Genomic DNA, 17846 nt, shown 5'->3' on the forward strand with positions numbered 1-17846 from the left:
CGACCTGGAGCTCCTTCTGAGGTAGCTCATGCAAATGCCCTGATGATGATGATTTGTATTTTATATCCTTTTCATATTTTTTTTCTCCTTTTTGTTTTACTCATTCTACATCTATTCATCCACTATCCACCTACCACCCTGAGTAGGTAGATGCGTGGTGGACGATCCCTCGGCTCGGCACGACGTCATATCCATCAACGGGCCTTGGCGAGAGCTTCCTTGAGGGCACGTGACTTATCTCGGACGTTGTCGCCAAAGTCAATGTTGGACAAGCCGAGCATGACGAGCATTCGGGGGTTATGGATCATCTCGTCGATTGTGATGGTGCGAGTGAGGACGTCGTGGAAGGAGAGGGCGGCGGCTTGGGGGCCCGAGGTGGCTATATTCACGGGGAGAGATGAGGTAAGTCTGGGTGTTTCTTACGGAGAGGGAGAGATCAATTGGAGCAAGGAAAATAGGTATTGATTTGAACAAGGAGAGGTTTCATATCAATGGCATCAGGAGAAAAAGCTATAGGTACTCATCGTTCAAAAGGAGAACTTACCACGGTCATGCTTGGGAATCTGTTCCGGATGCTTAGTCGGCCTTCCGGCGTAGATGTTGTCAAGCTCAGTCATGATGTAACGGGAACGGCAGACAAAGTCCCAGACGTGAAAGAGACCACGCGGGGGAGACGGCGGTGTCCACGACGGGTGCGCCTCGAGGGCCGAGACGAGGTCGCTGAGGCAGGCGGTGATTTCCTCACGGACCTCCGGGGCGGGGAGGCCCGAGTCGGAGGTTGTACCGGGACGGGATGCGCTGATCATGGTGTGTGAATTGGGTAGATGACAAGCTGGATGAGAAGAGAAAGAAGCAGAAAACAAGAATATTAATAAAAAAGAAGAAGAGAAAGAGAGGAGAGAAAGAGGAGTAACGTCGAGGCAACGTCAGAAAAAGCTTCCCCGCTACCTTACGGCTTCTGTCCAATTGCCTCTAGATGCAAATCTTGGGGTCTCCCTCGTAGCTACCTACCCTTACCGCAACCAATCCCCTAATAAATACGGTAAAGGGTCATATCAGCCAGGGGGGCGGGCTCTCTTGAGTCGTGTCAACCCAGACTCGGTTCGATAGTTCCTAGGCCCCCCTTGTCACAGACCCTTGGAGTGACGCAAGTCCACCGCCGTCTGTTGTCAAGTTTTTTTTTTTTTTTGTGACGAGAGGAGCATTCGGTTAGGTAGGGCCATATCATGGGCCGTGTTCAGTGGATACGGAAACGGGGGATTTTCTACTCTGGCCGTTTCTGGAAAACGGGGTGTGTGTATTGTTTGGGGACGAGGGAGAAGAAGCCATCGTCAAAGGAGAGAGGCGGCGTTTTTTTGGGGCTGGCGGTAAGCCCAAGCCACCCCATGAACCTCGAGACATTGACATGTGATGGATGCGGGACGGAGTACGCCGTGAGATAGCTTTTCCTTCCTTGCATGGACATCAAAACATGACAAGATCCAGAAACCTGGAATAGACCAAGGAAAACGAGAACGATGAAGGTGGGAGAGCTTGTGTGGGGAACCCGAGGTTTCTTTGGTTCAGAGTCCTGGAGCTTGGGAATTTGTCGTGTGATGAGCTTCCCCCTCTGAACTTGAGAGAGAGAGAGAGAGAGAGCGTTCAATGGGAGCAGCAGCTGAGACAGAGATGGTCTGTCAGCCCCTGCGTCTTTGTTTGGCTGACTCGTCGTCATAGGTTTCATTGGTTGGCAGGGCCCTTGCTCTTCAGCTTTCAGCACGAACGCCAGCACCTTGATCCGGGAACCCAGGTCAAGCACCAGTACAAGGGCATTAGCCTATCCTATCCAAGGGATGTTGAATAACGTGCGATGAGAAGAACTGAACAATGGATAGAATGTATCTAAAATATTACCCCTCTTAAGATATCCCTTTTGTTAATTTTAGAAGATTTTATATGGATCTATGATGTGCTTGAGAGGAATAACTCGGCCTCAGCTGTTCTGGTGTCCCTTGACAAGGATGGAGGGGTCTAGATGGGCGTCATGAGTGAGCATGGGTTTCTGCGTCTTACCTCAGATGGTACTGCTGCTGGTACTTATCAAATGTACACACACACACGCGGGTTGCCAACGTTGCGCGGAGAAACCTGGAGCTGCATTTGTTGGCCATCTCGATCCGGGCCGCCACACCTTAAAAGTAGCTCATTGGACCAAGGTGATGGGTGACCACGCGGGCCATGATGCGTAGATTAGATTTTGTCAAACGTTGGCTTTTCCATCGTACTCTTTGATAAATGAGCAGTAATAGACTAGAGATGAATAGAGAGAGAGAGAAAAGATAAATGCCACCATTACTCAATAGGTATGCGGGGAGCATCGCCTCCATCATCATGGATAATCTACAGAACCAACAAGTCCCCCGTCCTTGGTGGCCAGCCTCATATGACGCCAACGACTTTTTTCCCCATCTTCTCACAGCCTCGCCTTTTTTTCCCATCCTATCCCGCGCCAATGGCGATCATCTCCCCCCCCCCTCTTTTTCCCGTCTTTTCCATGTCTCGGATCTTGCCAGCCCGTTGACGGATGCGATTTTCCCTCTCCATTAAGTACATAGCGCCGATGGCCGCTTCTTCTCCATTGACTTCTCGATCGCCAAAACGGCCTTGTCATCAGCATACAGCGCTGTCAACATGCCCCGAGGGAAAAAAGGGGACTCTTCTTTTTTGTCTCGTGGCAGTGGGCAATGAACTAGATCGGCGGAAAAGGTGGGATAATGTAGGGTCCCCTTGTCGCTGTCGAGTACCATCTACTTTGATCTTGTCTGGCTGTTGCATCGTGATCTGGGCTGTCATGGATGCAACGAGGCCATTGGCTGTGTGGTGCCCGCGATGCGAGTGCGAACGAAGGTTGCCGTTGATAGCTCGTTTCCCCCACAGCCATCGTCAACCTGGATGCTTCTTGTTGGACGAGAATCTTTGGGTTTGGTGTTTTTATTCATGATATGTTGATTTAAACCTCTACCTTTTGCTGCACGAAAGCGAAAGCAATGCTTCCACGGCGGTTTCTATCAACGGCCAACTCGCATCGTTTGCATATAACCGTTGGAGTAATAAAAAAAAAGCATGACAATTTATCCAACGTCATGAGTCCCACGTCCTAGATTGCTATCGTCATTCGTTTTTTAAAACTCTTGTTATGCTTGCTTGTGACACTGAGGAGAACTGGGGTCTAAGAGTTGTGCCGAGTACCTTACCTAGCTGTCATCGACAACTAGTCATGGGAAGAATGCACGGGACGGAATCATCATTTGAGGATGCCAGTTGAAAAGCGGAATAGGTTTTGACATATTTGATCATCTAGTTAGTCATCTCATAACAAAACCCAACAGTTCAGAGCATACACTCAAACTCACTGGCCAAAGACCAGAATCTAGACCCCCAAGCTACGCTACTACGCAGGGTCCTCCTCCACCTCAGGGACCAGACCCCAATGAAACCTCCAAGTATCCGGTACCCGTCAGCGACTCTCCCACATTTACTAGATCCCCATTGGTATCATCACCCCGAGCTGTGACGCCCTTGACTTTTCCCTTCTCCTTGATGATATGGATATTTCGGGTCCTCGCGCGTGCTACAAGTATCCACCCCTCCTTCTCTCCGTGCCTGCGAAGCTGTTCCGGATTGGTAAGATTTTCTTGATTGTATGACGATCTCTATCCTTGACGATTGCTTCTTTGGCTGGGACTCAAAGACACACCATCCTCTTTACTTTTCTTTCTTCTCCTCCTCTTCATCTTCTCTCCTTTCTTTTCTTCTGCTGTCAAACTCTCGCCCCGTTCATATTCGCATTAGACCCCTCATCTCGACTCTATCCCATCTCCCCTGGTCCTTCCCCCTGTCAGCTGTCAGTCAGCTCAGCGCAGCTTGTGGAGGCCCGTTTAAATCGTATCCATCCATCCATCACATCACCTCGCACCCACGACACCGCAGCGCATCCTCTTCCTCCACTGTCGCCATATATCCATGGCAATGCTGCACTCCTCGCCTCCGAGACGATACTTGTAGCATCTCCCTCACGCAGAATCCATGTCTATCTTGCATCCGGCTCGTCCCCGTATACTGGACAATCCCGCGTCCTCCTTCATGCACTCGAAACGAAGTCAACGGTTACGCGAAGACATCAGCAATATTCGTCTTCGACAACGAAGCCCTAGACAACCACGAAATCATCTGTTTTGGACAATTAGCGGACGAGAAACGACATAGATCCCTATCGACAGGCGCACCGATTTAAAATACCTCCCCCACCAACACATCATATCGAGGCTCGCACCTTATTAGAGAGTTTTGACGCCACGATAAGAAGAAATAACGAGTAACCAATTCGAAAAGATACGGGAAAAAATACTCATCGTTCGTCATCCCCCGAGAAAAAGACGCCAATGCCACCAAACGCTACGCCGCAGCAACCTGCGGCCAGACCCTCCCCCGGCCCCGGCCCCGAACCGGACCCCGGCCGATCGCAGTCGACGACTCCTGCTCCGACCCCTCGGCATCGCGATGTCGCCCCGCGCGACTTTGTCCGGCTCTTTCAATGCCGAGTGTGCTCGTTGCCTCTGCGCGAGCCCGTTAGCCTCCCATGCGGCAAGACCATGTGCCGACGTTGTCTCCCCGAGACGCACCGCCGATCAAACATCACCTACCCCGCCGCCCCGGACCGCCTCCGTGGCTTCAAGTGCCCCTTTTCCGACTGCGCGAGGGAGCACGCGCTAGACGACTGCGCCGTTGACGTCGTCCTCAACAAGACGGCCGGGCACGTACGCGACGAGATTGACCGGCGCAAGCTGATGGTCCATGAGTCCACGAGGGTCGAGTGGCCGGATCCGTGGGCTGCTGCTGGGATCACGTCGATGAGGGAGGACGATGCGTATTCAAAGGTGATACAGGGAGGAAAGGTGGTTGCGACGTATACCCTCGCAGAAGAGGGCGATCTGTCCTACGACACCGACATCACCTGCAGCTACATCCCCTCACCTCCGACATCGCCATCACCAACCCCAACCGTTGACGATGACGACGACGACGATACCAGCCTCATCCGCAAGGCGCAGGATGCCACGCGGGCTGAGATGGACTGCCAGGTCTGCTACGCCCTCTTCTATGATCCTCTGACGACACCTTGCGGCCATACGTTTTGCCGCTCGTGTCTTCATCGCATCCTCGACCACTCACGATATTGTCCCATCTGCCGTCGCCCCATGGCTATCAACCCCGTACTCAGCCAAAAATCTTCACCATCCAATGAAACGATCACACGCATTATCGAGGCCTTTTGGCTGGACGAGGTCGACGCCCGAAGGGAGGCTCTCGATGCTGAGCGCGCGAGTCAGATGCAGGACTTTGATCTGCCGCTCTTCGTCTGTACGCTGTCGTTCCCCCTCATGCCGACATTTTTGCACATATTTGAGCCGAGATATAGACTCATGATCCGTCGAGCTCTTGAGGGTGACCGGACTTTTGGCATGGTTCTCCCAAAGAGACCTCAACACCCTGATGATGTCGACTTTCACGACCTAGGCACGTTGCTCCGAATCGTCAATATCCAGTACTATCCCGATGGCCGGAGTCTCATCGAGACGGTTGGCCTGTCGCGCTTCCGTGTCCGCAACCACAGTTATCTTGATGGGTACACCGTCGCCAAGATCGAGCGCGTTGATGATGTCAGCCTCGAACAGGAGGAGGCCATGGAAGCTATGGAAGCCGTACCTCCCACGGAGCAGCCCTCAACCGGAGAAGATTCCTCCATTCAAGGCGACAAAGATTCACAAGATTCACCCTCATCAGCTTCTCCCCCTCCAACCATCGACAGTTTGCCCATGCCGGCCTCACCCGAGGACATTGACGCCATGTCGACACAGAGCCTCATGCAGTTCGCCTCATCTTTCGTCGCCCGGATGCGTGTCCAGAGCGTCCCGTGGCTTACGGAGCGTATGCTCACCATCTACGGCGAGTGTCCTGACGACGCCGCCATCTTCCCCTGGTGGTTCGCCAGCATGTTGCCCGTCAAGGACCTTGAAAAGTACCGCCTTCTAGGCACATCGAGCGTGCGAGAGCGCCTCAAGATCTGCTGTTCATGGATCATTGAATGGCAGACATCTCGATGGTAAGCTACCCCTTAACCAGAACTTCCCCCTGTCACATCACAACCCACCATGCCGTTACGCCTCTTACCCCCCTAATGACGCCCATGATTCCAATCCAATCCATCCAACCAACCCGCCGTCATGACAGCAAAAAAAAGAGGCCTGGGCTAAATCAAACGACGTCTTCCCCCTCAGGACCAAGCTGATTGACGGCCGATCAGGTCTCTCCACGGCTGCACAATCCTCTGATTGACTGCGACTGCCCTTCTACTTCACCCTCGGCATGCTTCTGCAACTGCTGCTTTTGCTCTGCTACTCGGCTGCTCAGGCACTACACAGAGAACAAGACTGCTAAAGAGAGAGACGTGTTGTTTTTTAAAATCTATTCTTTGCAATCTGACACGAACAGGACCATCATGACACGACAGATAGGGTGAGGCTGGGAGATTTACAGAAATGCAATATGGCATCGAACCACAAAAGCCTCGGAAAGGTGTTTACATATGGGATGGATATCAGTTTGGGAGGCATATAGCCATAGCCATTGCAGTACAGTGATTTTGCGGATACCAAGTTCATCTATACTAGATATATTTGTCGTCAAGACCTGCTTCACCAGACGACCCCTCCCTGTGTATCCACGGCCGCGTTAACGTCTCCCCAAGCAGGCACACCAGGTGTCTCAACCCATGATCCAGGCATAACGTTGTCAGGCTTCTCTTCATCCTTGCTCTTGTCGCTCTTTTTCGACTCGGGCGAAACCACCTCCACCACGCGGTCGGTAACAACGTCCCAGCCCACCACGTTGTTGTCTGCCGCCGGGCCCGTTGTGCTGGGAACAGTGTCTTTCTGTTCCTCCCATTTGTTGAAATTGTTGCCTCCAAGATGAGTATCGTTGCCCCAGTGATCACCACGCTTTCGAACTGTCCCGTTGCTTCTGTTCGATCCCGAGGCCCATTTCTGTCCGTTGTCTTCTTGTTTCCCACTGCCCGCATCCCAACCACTGTTCCCGTTCCCATTCTGATCCTGATTTTGATCCTGATTCTGCCCCCAAGTATTATCGTTCTGTCCACTTCCATTCTGGCTGTGGTCAGGCACCGGGTGCCAATCAGTCTGGCTGTTTTGCTGGTTGTTTCCATTCCCATCGTTCCATGATGTTACATTGTTGTTCCAGTTGTTCGACCCAGTGCGGGCAGATCCATCGCCCTTGGAAGCAGTGCGAGCGCCATGACTTCCATAGTTTTTGAAGACTGATCCTGCCCGCTGGGGAAGATAGGGGTTGTTTGGGCCCTGATATGGTGAGTTAAGCCCAGTGTGATGTCCATGTACTCCAACTTACGGTAATGCCTGGTGGCATAACATTGTTCTGGCTCGTCTTGTCCTTGTCTTTGCTGGGTGGCAGAGCAGCGTTCTCCGTTCCGCCCATGACTTGAGGGTGGGCCGGAGGAAATCCTTGAGGACCGTTCACAGCAGACCATGCGTGTCCAGGCATCCCCTGGGTAATAGGCACATGCATATATCCCTCCGGTGGTGGCATGGGATGATAGTACGGAGGATACGGTGGGTACTGACCATAACCTGGTTGAGGATAACCATAGTAGAAAGGGGTTTGAGGCACTGGAGACATTCCAGGAGGCGGTGTGCCACTGAAAGCGTTGTGCGCCGGATAGAGATTTCCGTGGCTGTTTACAGTCGGGAGGCTTTGGAACTGCCTCATGGTGTTGTTTTCTGGATCGTAGTAAGCATTTGGTACCGGATCTGATGGTACCTTGACGATACGCTCCATCTGAACGACTTGGGCGCGGATCGGCTCAACGAGTCGGGGATGGCGAGGATGCGGCAAAAGCAGGCCTTGGGGATGGGGTCCCCAGAAGAATCCATTCTGATGCCTGGAATTCTTAAAGGCCACACCCTTCGGCGCTGCGTTCTCCTTTTCTCCCTCCTTGGTCCTCTTTCCTCTTGTATTTTTGTACTTGCCTTGGTTCTCTTGGTTCGAAGCTTCGGCAGCCTCCTCGTCTTCAGCTTTGTCTTCTGGCTCCTCGGGTGCTTTCTTGGCTTGCTTTCCGGCCTTTTGCTTCCCTTTTTTTTTCTGCTTGTTGCCTTTCTGGTCCTGTTTGGCGTCCTTCTTTTCGTCTTCGTTCTTGGGACTATCAGCCTTGGCCTTGCCTTTGTTCTTCTGCTTCTGCTTCTTTTTCGGCTCGGGCTCAGGCTCGCTCTCTGCTTCTGTTTCGTTTGCCGAGTCAGAAGGCTCGGCGTCAGTCTCCGATTCCTCAGGCGTTTCGTCCTCCTTCGCGTCCGACTTGGGGGACCCTTTCTTCTTCTTCTTAGGCTTGGGGGACTCAGCTTCCGATTCAGACGTCTCGCCTCCGCTGGTCGATTCCTCGACTTTGGTGTTCTTCTTCCCTTGCTTCTTGGGTTGCTCCTTCTTTGGCTGCTGCTTCTTGGGAGGTGACTCTGATTCAGACTCTGAGGTCTCCTCAGCAGATTCAGAGGTGTCCGTCTCGGGCTCTGGTTCCTTAGCCTTCTTGCCACCCTTCTTTTCCTTACCACACTCCTTCTTCTTGGGCTTGGGGGGTTCTTCGGGTTCAGGATCGGGGGTCTCGGTGCTGGGGGAAGTGCTATCTTTGCTATGTTTCTTGCCTATCCTCCTCAATATCTCTCTCCCCTTGGTGCATCGCCGACACTCACAAGTAGGGTCCGGGTCCGAGTCCCAGTCGCTTTCGGCGTCTTCTGTCACTGGCTTCTGCTTGACCTTCTTCTTCTTTTTCTTCTTGGGGGATGGGGCAATGTCTGAGTTCTCTGCGTCAGAGTCACTGGCGTCCGAGCTCGAGACGTTATCCGACTGACTCGAATCTGATTCCGGCTCCGAACCAGAGTCGGACGCTTCTTCCAATGCTTCCACGGGGGTGGGAGACTTCTTCAAAGCCGACTTGGGGGTGTCTTCGAAGCGAACCCTCTTAACAATGGTCTTGGCTTCTTGGGGAGGCGGGGTGCTGCGTCCGGTGCGCGGGTATGTGATCTTGATGGTATCCTCTTCAGACTCGTCATCTGTGGTAACCTCGACTCTGACGACGTCGCGCTTCTTCGGTTTTTTCGGTTTCTTGGGGATGGGTCCGAGGGCGGACTCGATGGTGGTTCCAACTACCCATTCGCAAAAAAGCGACGGGCGTTGCTTCTTGTTCGCCATGATACAAAACTGATGTACCCAAGCGAGCTGAAGAAGGTTGAGGCGGCGATAGGACGAGGGGCAAAATTGAGATGGATGAGGTTTTTGTTCTGTAGGCGAGTGATGGAGATTGGTATGGCAGTGTCGGCGACGGGAAGCGAGTTGAGGGTGACAGCTACCGACAGCTGCCAACAGCTGCCAGGGACAAGTCGAGCCCAAGTGGCCAACTCCCTGATGATGGGGTCAGCTGCTTAGATGGAATGAAGTTGGCAAAGGTTTGAGTTGGCGATGAAGATGAGAGATGTAAAAGAGGATCTAGATATTGTTGGTAGATAGATGAAAGGTGGAGTTGAGAGAGGAAGGAGCGAAGCTGGGTGAATTCATCCTTCCTTCCATTTCTGCCTCCTCGCTAACGCTGAGAACCATCATTCACAACTTGTGCTTCAACTTCTTCTCCTCCCACTCCTCATTAATAATAATATTCTGCCAAAACCTCCACGCCGCAACAGCAACAGCCAGCGGAGGACAGCCAAGCAGGAACCATGACCACCAATCCGGACTCGTCCTCCTCAGCGACCCAATCGCCTTGTCCAGCTGCTCCCTCAGCTCCTCTTTCGTCCCGTCGTTCCAGAGAACCACACCCTTGCCTTCTCCTCGCTCCTCGCACCGGCGGGCCTTCTCTCTCACGTCGGTCTGGCTGCGAACCCGGTTCTCTGCATCTTCAGCGCTGAGATGCGGGTCGCGTGCGCGTAGTCGTTGCATTTGGATGGCTGGGTCACGGACTGCCACGACAGCAGCCACGCCGCAGAACCTATCGAGGCCACTCTCGAAGAGGAGGGGGATGTCGAGCACAACCGCCCAATGACCCCGGAAGTAACACCCGACAACCATCTTGAACATCTCCCACCGCACAGCTGGGTGCACGATCCCATTAAGAACTGCCCTGTCCTTCTTGCGCTCCTCGGTGTCGCCAAACACGCGGCGTCCCAGGGCCGGTCTGTTCAGTGGTCTGCCCTTGCCATCGGGGCCATTCTCGGGCATGTCCTCCGAAGGCTCAACCAGGAGATCAGGTGTTGTAGGTCCAAAGTGCTTCACGATGGCATTGTATCCGCGAGTACCGGGTTCCACGACCTTGCGTGCCAGGATGTCGGCATCCACGGTTGGGAGCTTGAACGGCTCACCAGCCAGTATCGATGAGACTGTCGATTTGCCGGTGGCAATCGAGCCTGTGAGGCCAATGAGAAGCATGGTTTCGGGTATCTGCCAATTGATTGAGTTAAAGATGAAATGAAATAGACACTGCGGATGAAGTGAGGTTGAATGATGATCTGATAGCCACTGGTGGGATGATGCAATTACCGAGGCTGTAACAGCTTGAGAACGCCAAGCTCGAACAAAAAGCTGGGGAAGTGGCTGGGGTATTCGAAGCACGTAATCAAGATTGGTAGACATAAATAATGCTTCATTTTTCACACAATTTTACGTCTTAATGTGGACTTTATTTTGGTCGAAAATTTTAACCTCAAGGTTGCATGCCGCATCCGACGACATGTGATGAATGTGACTTGGGCAATTGCATCGTTAACATAGCAACTTAGATCCATGATATCGGGGAATCCGATTAGGGTCATAACGGTAGGATTAATACAGCACAATAAGTGCAGTATTCCAAAAAGTTTTCATCTCAGAGACATCATCGCGCAAGAGGCGATGCGATGCAAGTTCCATGTCCACCTATCTCAACAATCAAGGTCCTTCCACAATCCCATGCCACTATCTCAGAACCATTGACCTCAAGTCCAGCATCCCTCATGCTTCATTTCAACCACGAGTGTGGATGAGTACGTCTTCCAGGTAGGATCCGATCGAAGTTGAGGATAGCCGAGACAAGGGTCTTTGAATGCAAATAGGTAGGGTTTCTGTCAGCAAAGGTCAGTTGCTGTTGCATGACAAAGGTCGAGTCCACATACTTGAGAGACACCAAAAAGAACGAGTATCAACCGTGAATAAGGCTGCTCCATCAGGTATATGCCGAACGAGAGTCGACTGGCCAGAGTCAGCACAAACCCTCGACACCGGAGTTGTGAACCTCACAGATATTCTATAGGTGCGCGCCAGTAGGGACGGTCCTTCGTATCGGGTACGTCTGCGATTGGCATCAGCTCCATGCCACCACCAGCACAACACGGATACTCACAGGGTTTGCCATCTAGCTAGGCAGGCGAACGGCATAGAACCAACCCTCGTCGGTCACGTACCAGCGGCAATCACCCATGTGATCAATGGTAAATCGGTTGCGCTGGGTCCAGTTCCCGTCAACTTCACGAACATAGTAGAAACGGGAAGGGTCATCATCAGCGGGCTTGAAGTCCTGGGGCTCGTAGAGCCTGTTCTCGTGCGCGAACTGGATCTGGCGGAGCTGCTCCTCGCCAGCAGTGCGGCCGATACCAGTGACATCGGGGATGTGGCCAGAATTACCTGCAATGATGGGGACTGCGCCGTGCATGGCAGCAACCCCACCCGCCATGCCGACCGCTGGGACAGCGCCTGCGACGTGCTGAACCTGGGGCACATAGTGCTGCTGAGGAGCATGCATGAGGACAGGCTGCTGCTGACCCATGGCCGGCTGCTGGACGAGGTAGGGCTGCTGATGAACGACATAGCTAGCATGGATACCAGGCTGGGGAGCCATGGCACCAACGACTGGCTGCTGTAGAGACGTTAGCAAGTGTTGATCAAGACTGCCAAGCGAAGAGAAAGAGAAGCGCGGACTGCTAGACCACTTGGCGATGCTGGGTGAACCACTTGATCCAAAGAGCAACAATGAGGGGAAGATTCAACAAGACCACTTGCATAATAGGTGTAGCCATTCAGATAAAACGTCTTTGGCAGCACCACGGTAGTGCATGCAGCGGTGGTGATGGGGGCGGGGGCAGAAACAAAATGAGCAGGAATGGGAACGGGAACAGGAACAGAGGCAAGAGCAGAAGCAGGAGCAGGAAGACCGACTTGAACACCAGCGAGTCCCCCATCAAAGCGAGGCACGTAAACATGCTGCATGGGCCCGAACGTGGTGTCGGGGACGGGAGGCTGGAAGTGGACGCCGTTGGTAGGCGGAGCGGCATTCTGATAATCGCCCATGGTGTTGCTGCTTGGGGGTCCGACGCCGATGTAGGTGACTGTGTTGTGGCCTGCGGGCGTGTTGATGTAGGATGCGGGATGAATTTGAGGATGATGTTGCTGAGGGAGAGAAAAATACGCTGCCGCCTGCTGAGGGGGAGGGGAGATGAAACCACCGGGACCGGTCGGCAGCTGGTGGCGGAGGCTCTGCGTAGGGTTGGCACTTGTATGCCACTGCAGCTGGCTGTTGGCCGCGACACCGAGCGCAGGGAAGCTCGTGGGCTGGTTATCTTCGCTCGCCGTGACTGCAGGAGGAGTCTTGGGCGGCGCTGCCTTGGAAGAACCGGTGACAGTGTTGGCGTTGAATCCTCCGCTGGGCGAACTAGCAGTCGTGTATCCCGTGATGTTTTGACCCTTGAGGATTCCCGGAGTCTCAAAGTGCACCTGGCGAGCTTCGGGGGTCTTTGGAGGTCGGCGAGGAGGTGCCTTTGGAGATTTGGTGTCGTTGGTGCCTGCCGCGGCCATGGTTGCACTCTCTTATGCTCGAGTCTCTTCGGAGAAGGTGGATCTTTGTCGTTGGCAAAGGCCGTGAATCAGGCCCCTCGTGAGGCTCGAAATTGTAGCCTCGAGGCCGCGATGTAGGAGGAGAGAAAGTTTTCGGGTTCCAATGCCTCAGGGGTCAAACTCGAGAGAAGGCCAAGGGACTCGAGTGCTCTTGGCCGTCCAAGTGCCACTCAAATCGAGTCCGAGAGAAAAACAACTGTGCTTTCGCTAGGAAAAGCAGGCCTTGTAATGTATTCTTCACTGCTTCACAGCTGGCAGCCAGCCGGCACAGTTCACATTTGCAATGGATCCATCACGGAAGCGCTCCAGCATTCACCGAGGCAACTCCCACAAGCCGCAATAATAAACAAATGGCAAGTGAATAACAACAAAACATTGCAGTAAAAGAAGAAAAAAAACTCATGCTCACCACTTTCTGTAGCTCCCAGCTCTGTCCGTCGTGCACCCAGACCGACTGCTCCGGAGCGTTGGCCAGGTTGTCGTAGGGATCCTCGTATTTGGTCCAAGTCCACGGAAAGCAAGGAAGGCACATTTTCGAGGATGTTCTAGAATCGGTTGGCCTGCGGTAATTGCAAATGTCGTCGCGTCTCTCTGAAGCGCTGCTGTGGAAATTGAAGTTGAAAAGATGGAGTGTGAACCTTGGCGGTCCGATCCCGAGCAGAGGAGAAACGGGTCGTCAGTGTCTATTGGCACCAACCAAATTATCCCCAGGAGTACCAAAACCTCTTTCAAGAGTAATACATCTAACAATGATTAACTTGTTGTGTTTTCAACATGAAAAGTTGCCCGACATCCATCACAGACCCTCTACATTCGACAACCAGTTCTACACTGGCACACGGCGACGTCCAACCTCTCCCAAACAGTCCCGCACAATCAAACCCATTCCCCTCTCCCACCTTTCTGGCTTCCTTCAATTTCTTCACGTTTAAAGGTCGCTTCGTCGTCCTTAGGCGGGAGGCTCGATGCCGTCCTGATCTCGACAATGTCCAGTTCCCCCTATTCATGTCCGACATCTGTTCATTCCAATGGCTTCCGGACCCTTTCTAATGCCTGGATAAACCGCCTCCCTTGCTGCCTTTCTTGATCGCTATGCTGCGCTAGGAGCTCATCGACGAGGTCAAGCTGCTCCAACGACAATTCTGGTTCGCCAGGAGCGGTTTCAGGCGGGAGTCCATCGTCAAGTTCGTCGATGTCGGGCCACATGCGTCGTAGTCGAATCTTCCAGGGCTGTACACATGTTAGCACAGATACAATAGACAGCCACAAACAGGATCGTTTGCAAGAGGTCTAGACTCACTCGGACAACAACTGGATGCTTTCCTGCACGAACCCCCTGGACGAATTCGTCAAAGGACGCCTCTTTGAGCCCTTTCCAGCGCCTGATATCGGCCGGCCCCTGCGCTGGACGGATGTAGTAGTTGACGTTGTGATTCAATTTGAAGACCCAAGTATCCATCTCGCTTCCTTCGCAATCCACCTTGAAGGCAGGTTTGTTCAGTTGGTCGAGCAAGTTTTGAGCCTTCTGTATCGCCGCCGTAGTACCGCGCAGCAAGACCCTCTCCAGCTTGGTGCGTACCAAGTCTAAAAGACGCCCATCGTCCTCGCTTTTGGAGACAGACCAGCTTTCGAGTCGTGATAGAAAGCCCTGTAGAGTGATGTCGGGCGGCATATTGACTCGTTGAAAAAGCATTTTGCCGTCGACGGCAAGGTCGAGGACGATGACTGTATAGTACCCTGGCAGTAGTGCTCTTCCATCGGCCAAACGACCTTTGGCCACCAGATTGACTTGTTCCGTGATGCCGTACTTGTGCCTTACGTCAGACCATTCCATCGGCGGCAAGTCCTTCTTATCCCAGTTCTGATCCCACTGGTTTTGACACTTGGTCTTGATCTCCTGTTCCAGGACAACCTGCAGCCGAGGTAGGATATACTCTCTCTTGGACTCGAAAATCTCCTTCATTTCCTTGCCCCGTCGTTCGAGATCGTCCGCAATGTGTTGCTTGTCCTCTGGAAGCGGCGTGGCGACATCAAAGGGGATGAACCAGGTGCGGTCAAACCCATCAAACAAGCTACAGCCTTTTTGTTGGGGGACAACGCCTGCCCATTGGGGGCTCCAGAGGGGAGTTGCATCTCTCTGACCGGTGGTGTAAACGACCGCGGCCCTCGCTCTCCAGTGGTCCAGGCGATACAGGATCATCTCTTCGGCGAGCTTTTTGACGTTGACGCTGCTGTTGTTGTTGCTGCTACCACCTTTCGGAGTTTGTTGGTCTCCTGTCTTGGGCGCTTTCTGTGGTCGTTTCGAGTCCTTCGTGGGTGGTGGGTTCGGTGTATCTGCATTTGTGGGTGTAGTCTCAGTATCAACAGCATCCGACGGCCGAGTCTTTCGAGCCTTCCGTGAAGTAGAACCTCGATCTGCACGAGTTGGGCCAGGGGCTGCATCAGGAGGTCGAAACTTGTTCGAGCGCGATCCTGCGTTGGTCGTCTTGTCGTTTGTATCCATGTTGGTGGTGTAAGCGGATAGGGGTATCGACAGCGTCCAGTTCGTTTCAATAAATTGACAGAGAAAGAGGCGGCAATAGCGCGATTGCTACTTAATAGGAATAAAGGGTGAAGGCGATGCTTTTTGAACTTGTTGGGATGGCAAACGGCAGACAAACAAACGCTGCAGTCACTATCACGGCAGGAGGCAGGTGTGGAATCGCACTGCCAACGCACTGTCACGGCCCGAGCAGCTCCAAACGCGCTTGAGTGAATTCCTGAAGGGTATCTGCCTAAGTTTAGGGGCCTGTCTGATAATGGGCATGTCTATTTTATATATCTTTTGTTTAAGAAGTTTAAAAAGAGAAGGAAGGAAATACTTTTTTTTAAGTCTTAAGTATAACTTTATTGCCTCTTTTCTTCTAAGATTATAAAAAAGTTAGCAAGATATACTTATATGTTTTGATTAGGATAGATGGTAGCCTTAGCCAGACATAGATGTTTAAGTTGGTGCCCTGAGTGCGCTCCTCACTCCGTGCATGAAGTGTTATTGGATGACTGCATCAATCCGTTTGCTTCTCAATTCCACTAACCGGCCTCATGCTCTACTACCGAAGTCCATGCAGGGTGTGTCATGTAAAACGTTGAAACCATCCATTCTTTTCATCAAGGACCAGACGCCAGCCCCCGTTGGTCTAATGCTCGCTGACCGAACCTCATGTAATGTACAGTTGTTAAACCCATGGGAGGAGAGATGTCCGTTAACCATGCTACCAAACTCCACCCAACGCTGTATCCCCAGCATATACAAGGGAAACGCTGCCCCGTGTCCCGTCTCCGGCCCGCGGCCTCCTCTCCCTTTTTCCAATAGATGGATTTCTTTCCTCCCATCCGCGTGTCCGCAATTAGAACTAACCGTCAAACCGGCCCGGCGCCAGCGGCAAATAAAGATGTCATAACGTAATTACAGAGTCAGCTCCTCGGTGGGTGCGGGAATAGGCTCTGGGATGGGGAAGAAGCTTCGTCGCACAACCTAGATGATCATTAGAAACGAGACGCCAAGCAATGGTTCCAGCGTTGTACTTACAGCCCAACCAGCGGCGACAGAAGCCACAATACCACCAGAGATCATCATAGGTCGAATACCACGAGTGCTCTTGAAGAGCATACCACTCAGCGCACCAGCCAGGACAGTGTTGCCGGCGTCGTGCTTTCCGCGCAGGCTACCAATCAGGGAGTTGATACAGTTGTAGATAATGGCGACAACACCAAGCGAGTTACCCAAGAAAGGACCCCGCCTAGTGACCGAGTTGAGAACAGCGTTCAATCGCAACTTAGGAGGCTGACCGGGTGACCTCCTGAGACCCTCCTGCAGACCCCAAGCACCTCCAATACCCAGACCAGCCAGGTATGTGACGCCGGTACCGTAACACAGGTCGTCTGTGAAGCCGCGCGAGGGCAGAACTGATTGGCCACCGGGCAGTTCGGACAGGGCTGAGTCTTCGAGGGAGATGTATTCGAGGGTGTCTCTGTTGAGGCCGGCGAGAGGGTGTAGTTGTGAGGGGTCGGCAAAGGCAGAGCTCTGCAAAAATGACTCGACGCCTTGTCCCTCGGTGGGATCGAAGGAGAGATGCGCGGGTTCTTGTGTCGTCTGAGGCTGGTGCTGCTGCTGTTGCTGCTGAGAGTGAGGAGGCTTGTTGCCGCCCGTGAAGGCGTTCCAGAGAGAAGCCATGACTGCGGATGGAGGATCGGGGATGCGAGGACACGGCGCGTGCGATGGAGAATTGGAGGGGGCACAATCGGCGGGCGTTGAAGAGTCGCAAGGTTTCTTATCCGAAGCTCGGGGGAGTCCCTCCTCAATGATGCCGGCTCAGAAAATTTTGGGAGCCACCCGCCCAGTTGGTCCGTGCACGCCGCCGGATTCCCCGACCTTCTTTAACTTCACGTGACTACGGCGGGCTTGGGCCATTGACCCGAGATATCAGATCACGGAGATGGTCGGGGGTTCATGGTCCGTAGATGCGCGGTTCGAATCACGGAGCGTGTAAATGGATTTGACCTGAGGACGGGTAAAATTTCTGCTTGGATTCATGACGCTAGGCTATGGTGCCGCCAACGACGTGAGCCTCCAAGCGCCTCTCGTTGTCTGTGCTCTCCAGAGAAGCACCTGGACAGCCAGAGCGCAGCATCAGGGTTCTCCGACGTCGCTCAAAGACTTGAGGTCCGATATGAGGTCCGGCAGCAAAGACGCAATATTACAGGATCGCCGCAATCGAGCTCGATGAACGATGAGTTGAGGAACAAGTCGAGCAAGCATTCTGGTCGTGACCAAGGCTTCATGCGCAACCTAGCCGCGGGCTTGGCACAAGAAAATTCTAGCGCCCCACGATGGT

At 53.1% G+C, this 17846-nt stretch overlaps 7 protein-coding genes across 7 annotated transcripts; 1 reads left to right on the plus strand and 6 right to left on the minus strand.

Annotated features, from left to right (window-relative positions):
* Nucleotides 1-37: 37 nt before the first annotated feature.
* On the minus strand, nucleotides 38-854 carry NECHADRAFT_102771 (uncharacterized protein). Its single transcript, XM_003048876.1, has 2 exons — nucleotides 545-854; nucleotides 38-379 (listed from the first exon to the last, which is right to left on the minus strand). Exons 1-2 carry the CDS (start codon nucleotides 804-806, stop codon nucleotides 195-197), a joined length of 447 nt encoding a protein of 148 aa, XP_003048922.1. The 5' UTR covers nucleotides 807-854; the 3' UTR covers nucleotides 38-194.
* Nucleotides 855-4421: 3567 nt separating this feature from the next.
* On the plus strand, nucleotides 4422-6506 carry NECHADRAFT_101277 (uncharacterized protein; the record flags this gene model as incomplete). Its single annotated transcript, XM_003048693.1, has 1 exon — nucleotides 4422-6506. One exon carries the CDS (start codon nucleotides 4422-4424, stop codon nucleotides 6144-6146), a length of 1725 nt encoding a protein of 574 aa, XP_003048739.1. The 3' UTR covers nucleotides 6147-6506.
* A 228-nt stretch (nucleotides 6507-6734) lies between these two features.
* NECHADRAFT_83732 (uncharacterized protein) lies at nucleotides 6735-9309 on the minus strand (the record flags this gene model as incomplete). The annotated part of the gene is made up of 2 exons (XM_003048877.1): nucleotides 6735-7412; nucleotides 7462-9309. The coding sequence occupies 2 exons, from the start codon at nucleotides 9307-9309 to the stop codon at nucleotides 6735-6737; spliced, it is 2526 nt and encodes an 841-aa protein (XP_003048923.1).
* Nucleotides 9310-9572: 263 nt separating this feature from the next.
* Nucleotides 9573-10553, minus strand: NECHADRAFT_71039 (uncharacterized protein). The gene has a single exon (XM_003048878.1). It carries the CDS (start codon nucleotides 10534-10536, stop codon nucleotides 9718-9720), a length of 819 nt encoding a protein of 272 aa, XP_003048924.1. The 5' UTR covers nucleotides 10537-10553; the 3' UTR covers nucleotides 9573-9717.
* A 1001-nt stretch (nucleotides 10554-11554) lies between these two features.
* Nucleotides 11555-13504, minus strand: NECHADRAFT_23236 (uncharacterized protein; the record flags this gene model as incomplete). The annotated part of the gene is made up of 3 exons (XM_003048879.1): nucleotides 11555-11998; nucleotides 12091-12944; nucleotides 13372-13504. Coding segments are annotated over 3 exons (1431 nt in total), but the record flags the coding sequence as incomplete, so codon positions are not given.
* A 503-nt stretch (nucleotides 13505-14007) lies between these two features.
* On the minus strand, nucleotides 14008-15205 carry NECHADRAFT_25209 (uncharacterized protein; the record flags this gene model as incomplete). Its single annotated transcript, XM_003048880.1, has 2 exons — nucleotides 14008-14202; nucleotides 14273-15205. Coding segments are annotated over 2 exons (1128 nt in total), but the record flags the coding sequence as incomplete, so codon positions are not given.
* Nucleotides 15206-16453: 1248 nt separating this feature from the next.
* NECHADRAFT_8467 (uncharacterized protein) lies at nucleotides 16454-17185 on the minus strand (the record flags this gene model as incomplete). The annotated part of the gene is made up of 2 exons (XM_003048881.1): nucleotides 16454-16486; nucleotides 16541-17185. Coding segments are annotated over 2 exons (678 nt in total), but the record flags the coding sequence as incomplete, so codon positions are not given.
* Between the last annotated feature and the right edge of the window lie 661 nt (nucleotides 17186-17846).

This window comes from Fusarium vanettenii (assembly GCF_000151355.1).
Source record: "Fusarium vanettenii 77-13-4 chromosome 8 genomic scaffold NECHAsca_10_chr8_2_0, whole genome shotgun sequence".
In the NCBI taxonomy this organism is placed as follows: domain Eukaryota; kingdom Fungi; phylum Ascomycota; class Sordariomycetes; order Hypocreales; family Nectriaceae; genus Fusarium; species Fusarium vanettenii.

Coding starts and splice junctions, on each gene's coding strand:
- NECHADRAFT_102771 (XM_003048876.1), bottom strand. CDS start 806: ATGATCAGCGCATCCCGTCCCGGTACAACCTCCGACTCGGGCCTCCCC. Junction 380..544: donor GATTCCCAAGCATGACCGTG/GTAAGTTCTCCT, acceptor CCGTGAATATAG/CCACCTCGGGCCCCCAAGCC.
- NECHADRAFT_71039 (XM_003048878.1), bottom strand. CDS start 10,536: ATGCTTCTCATTGGCCTCACAGGCTCGATTGCCACCGGCAAATCGACA.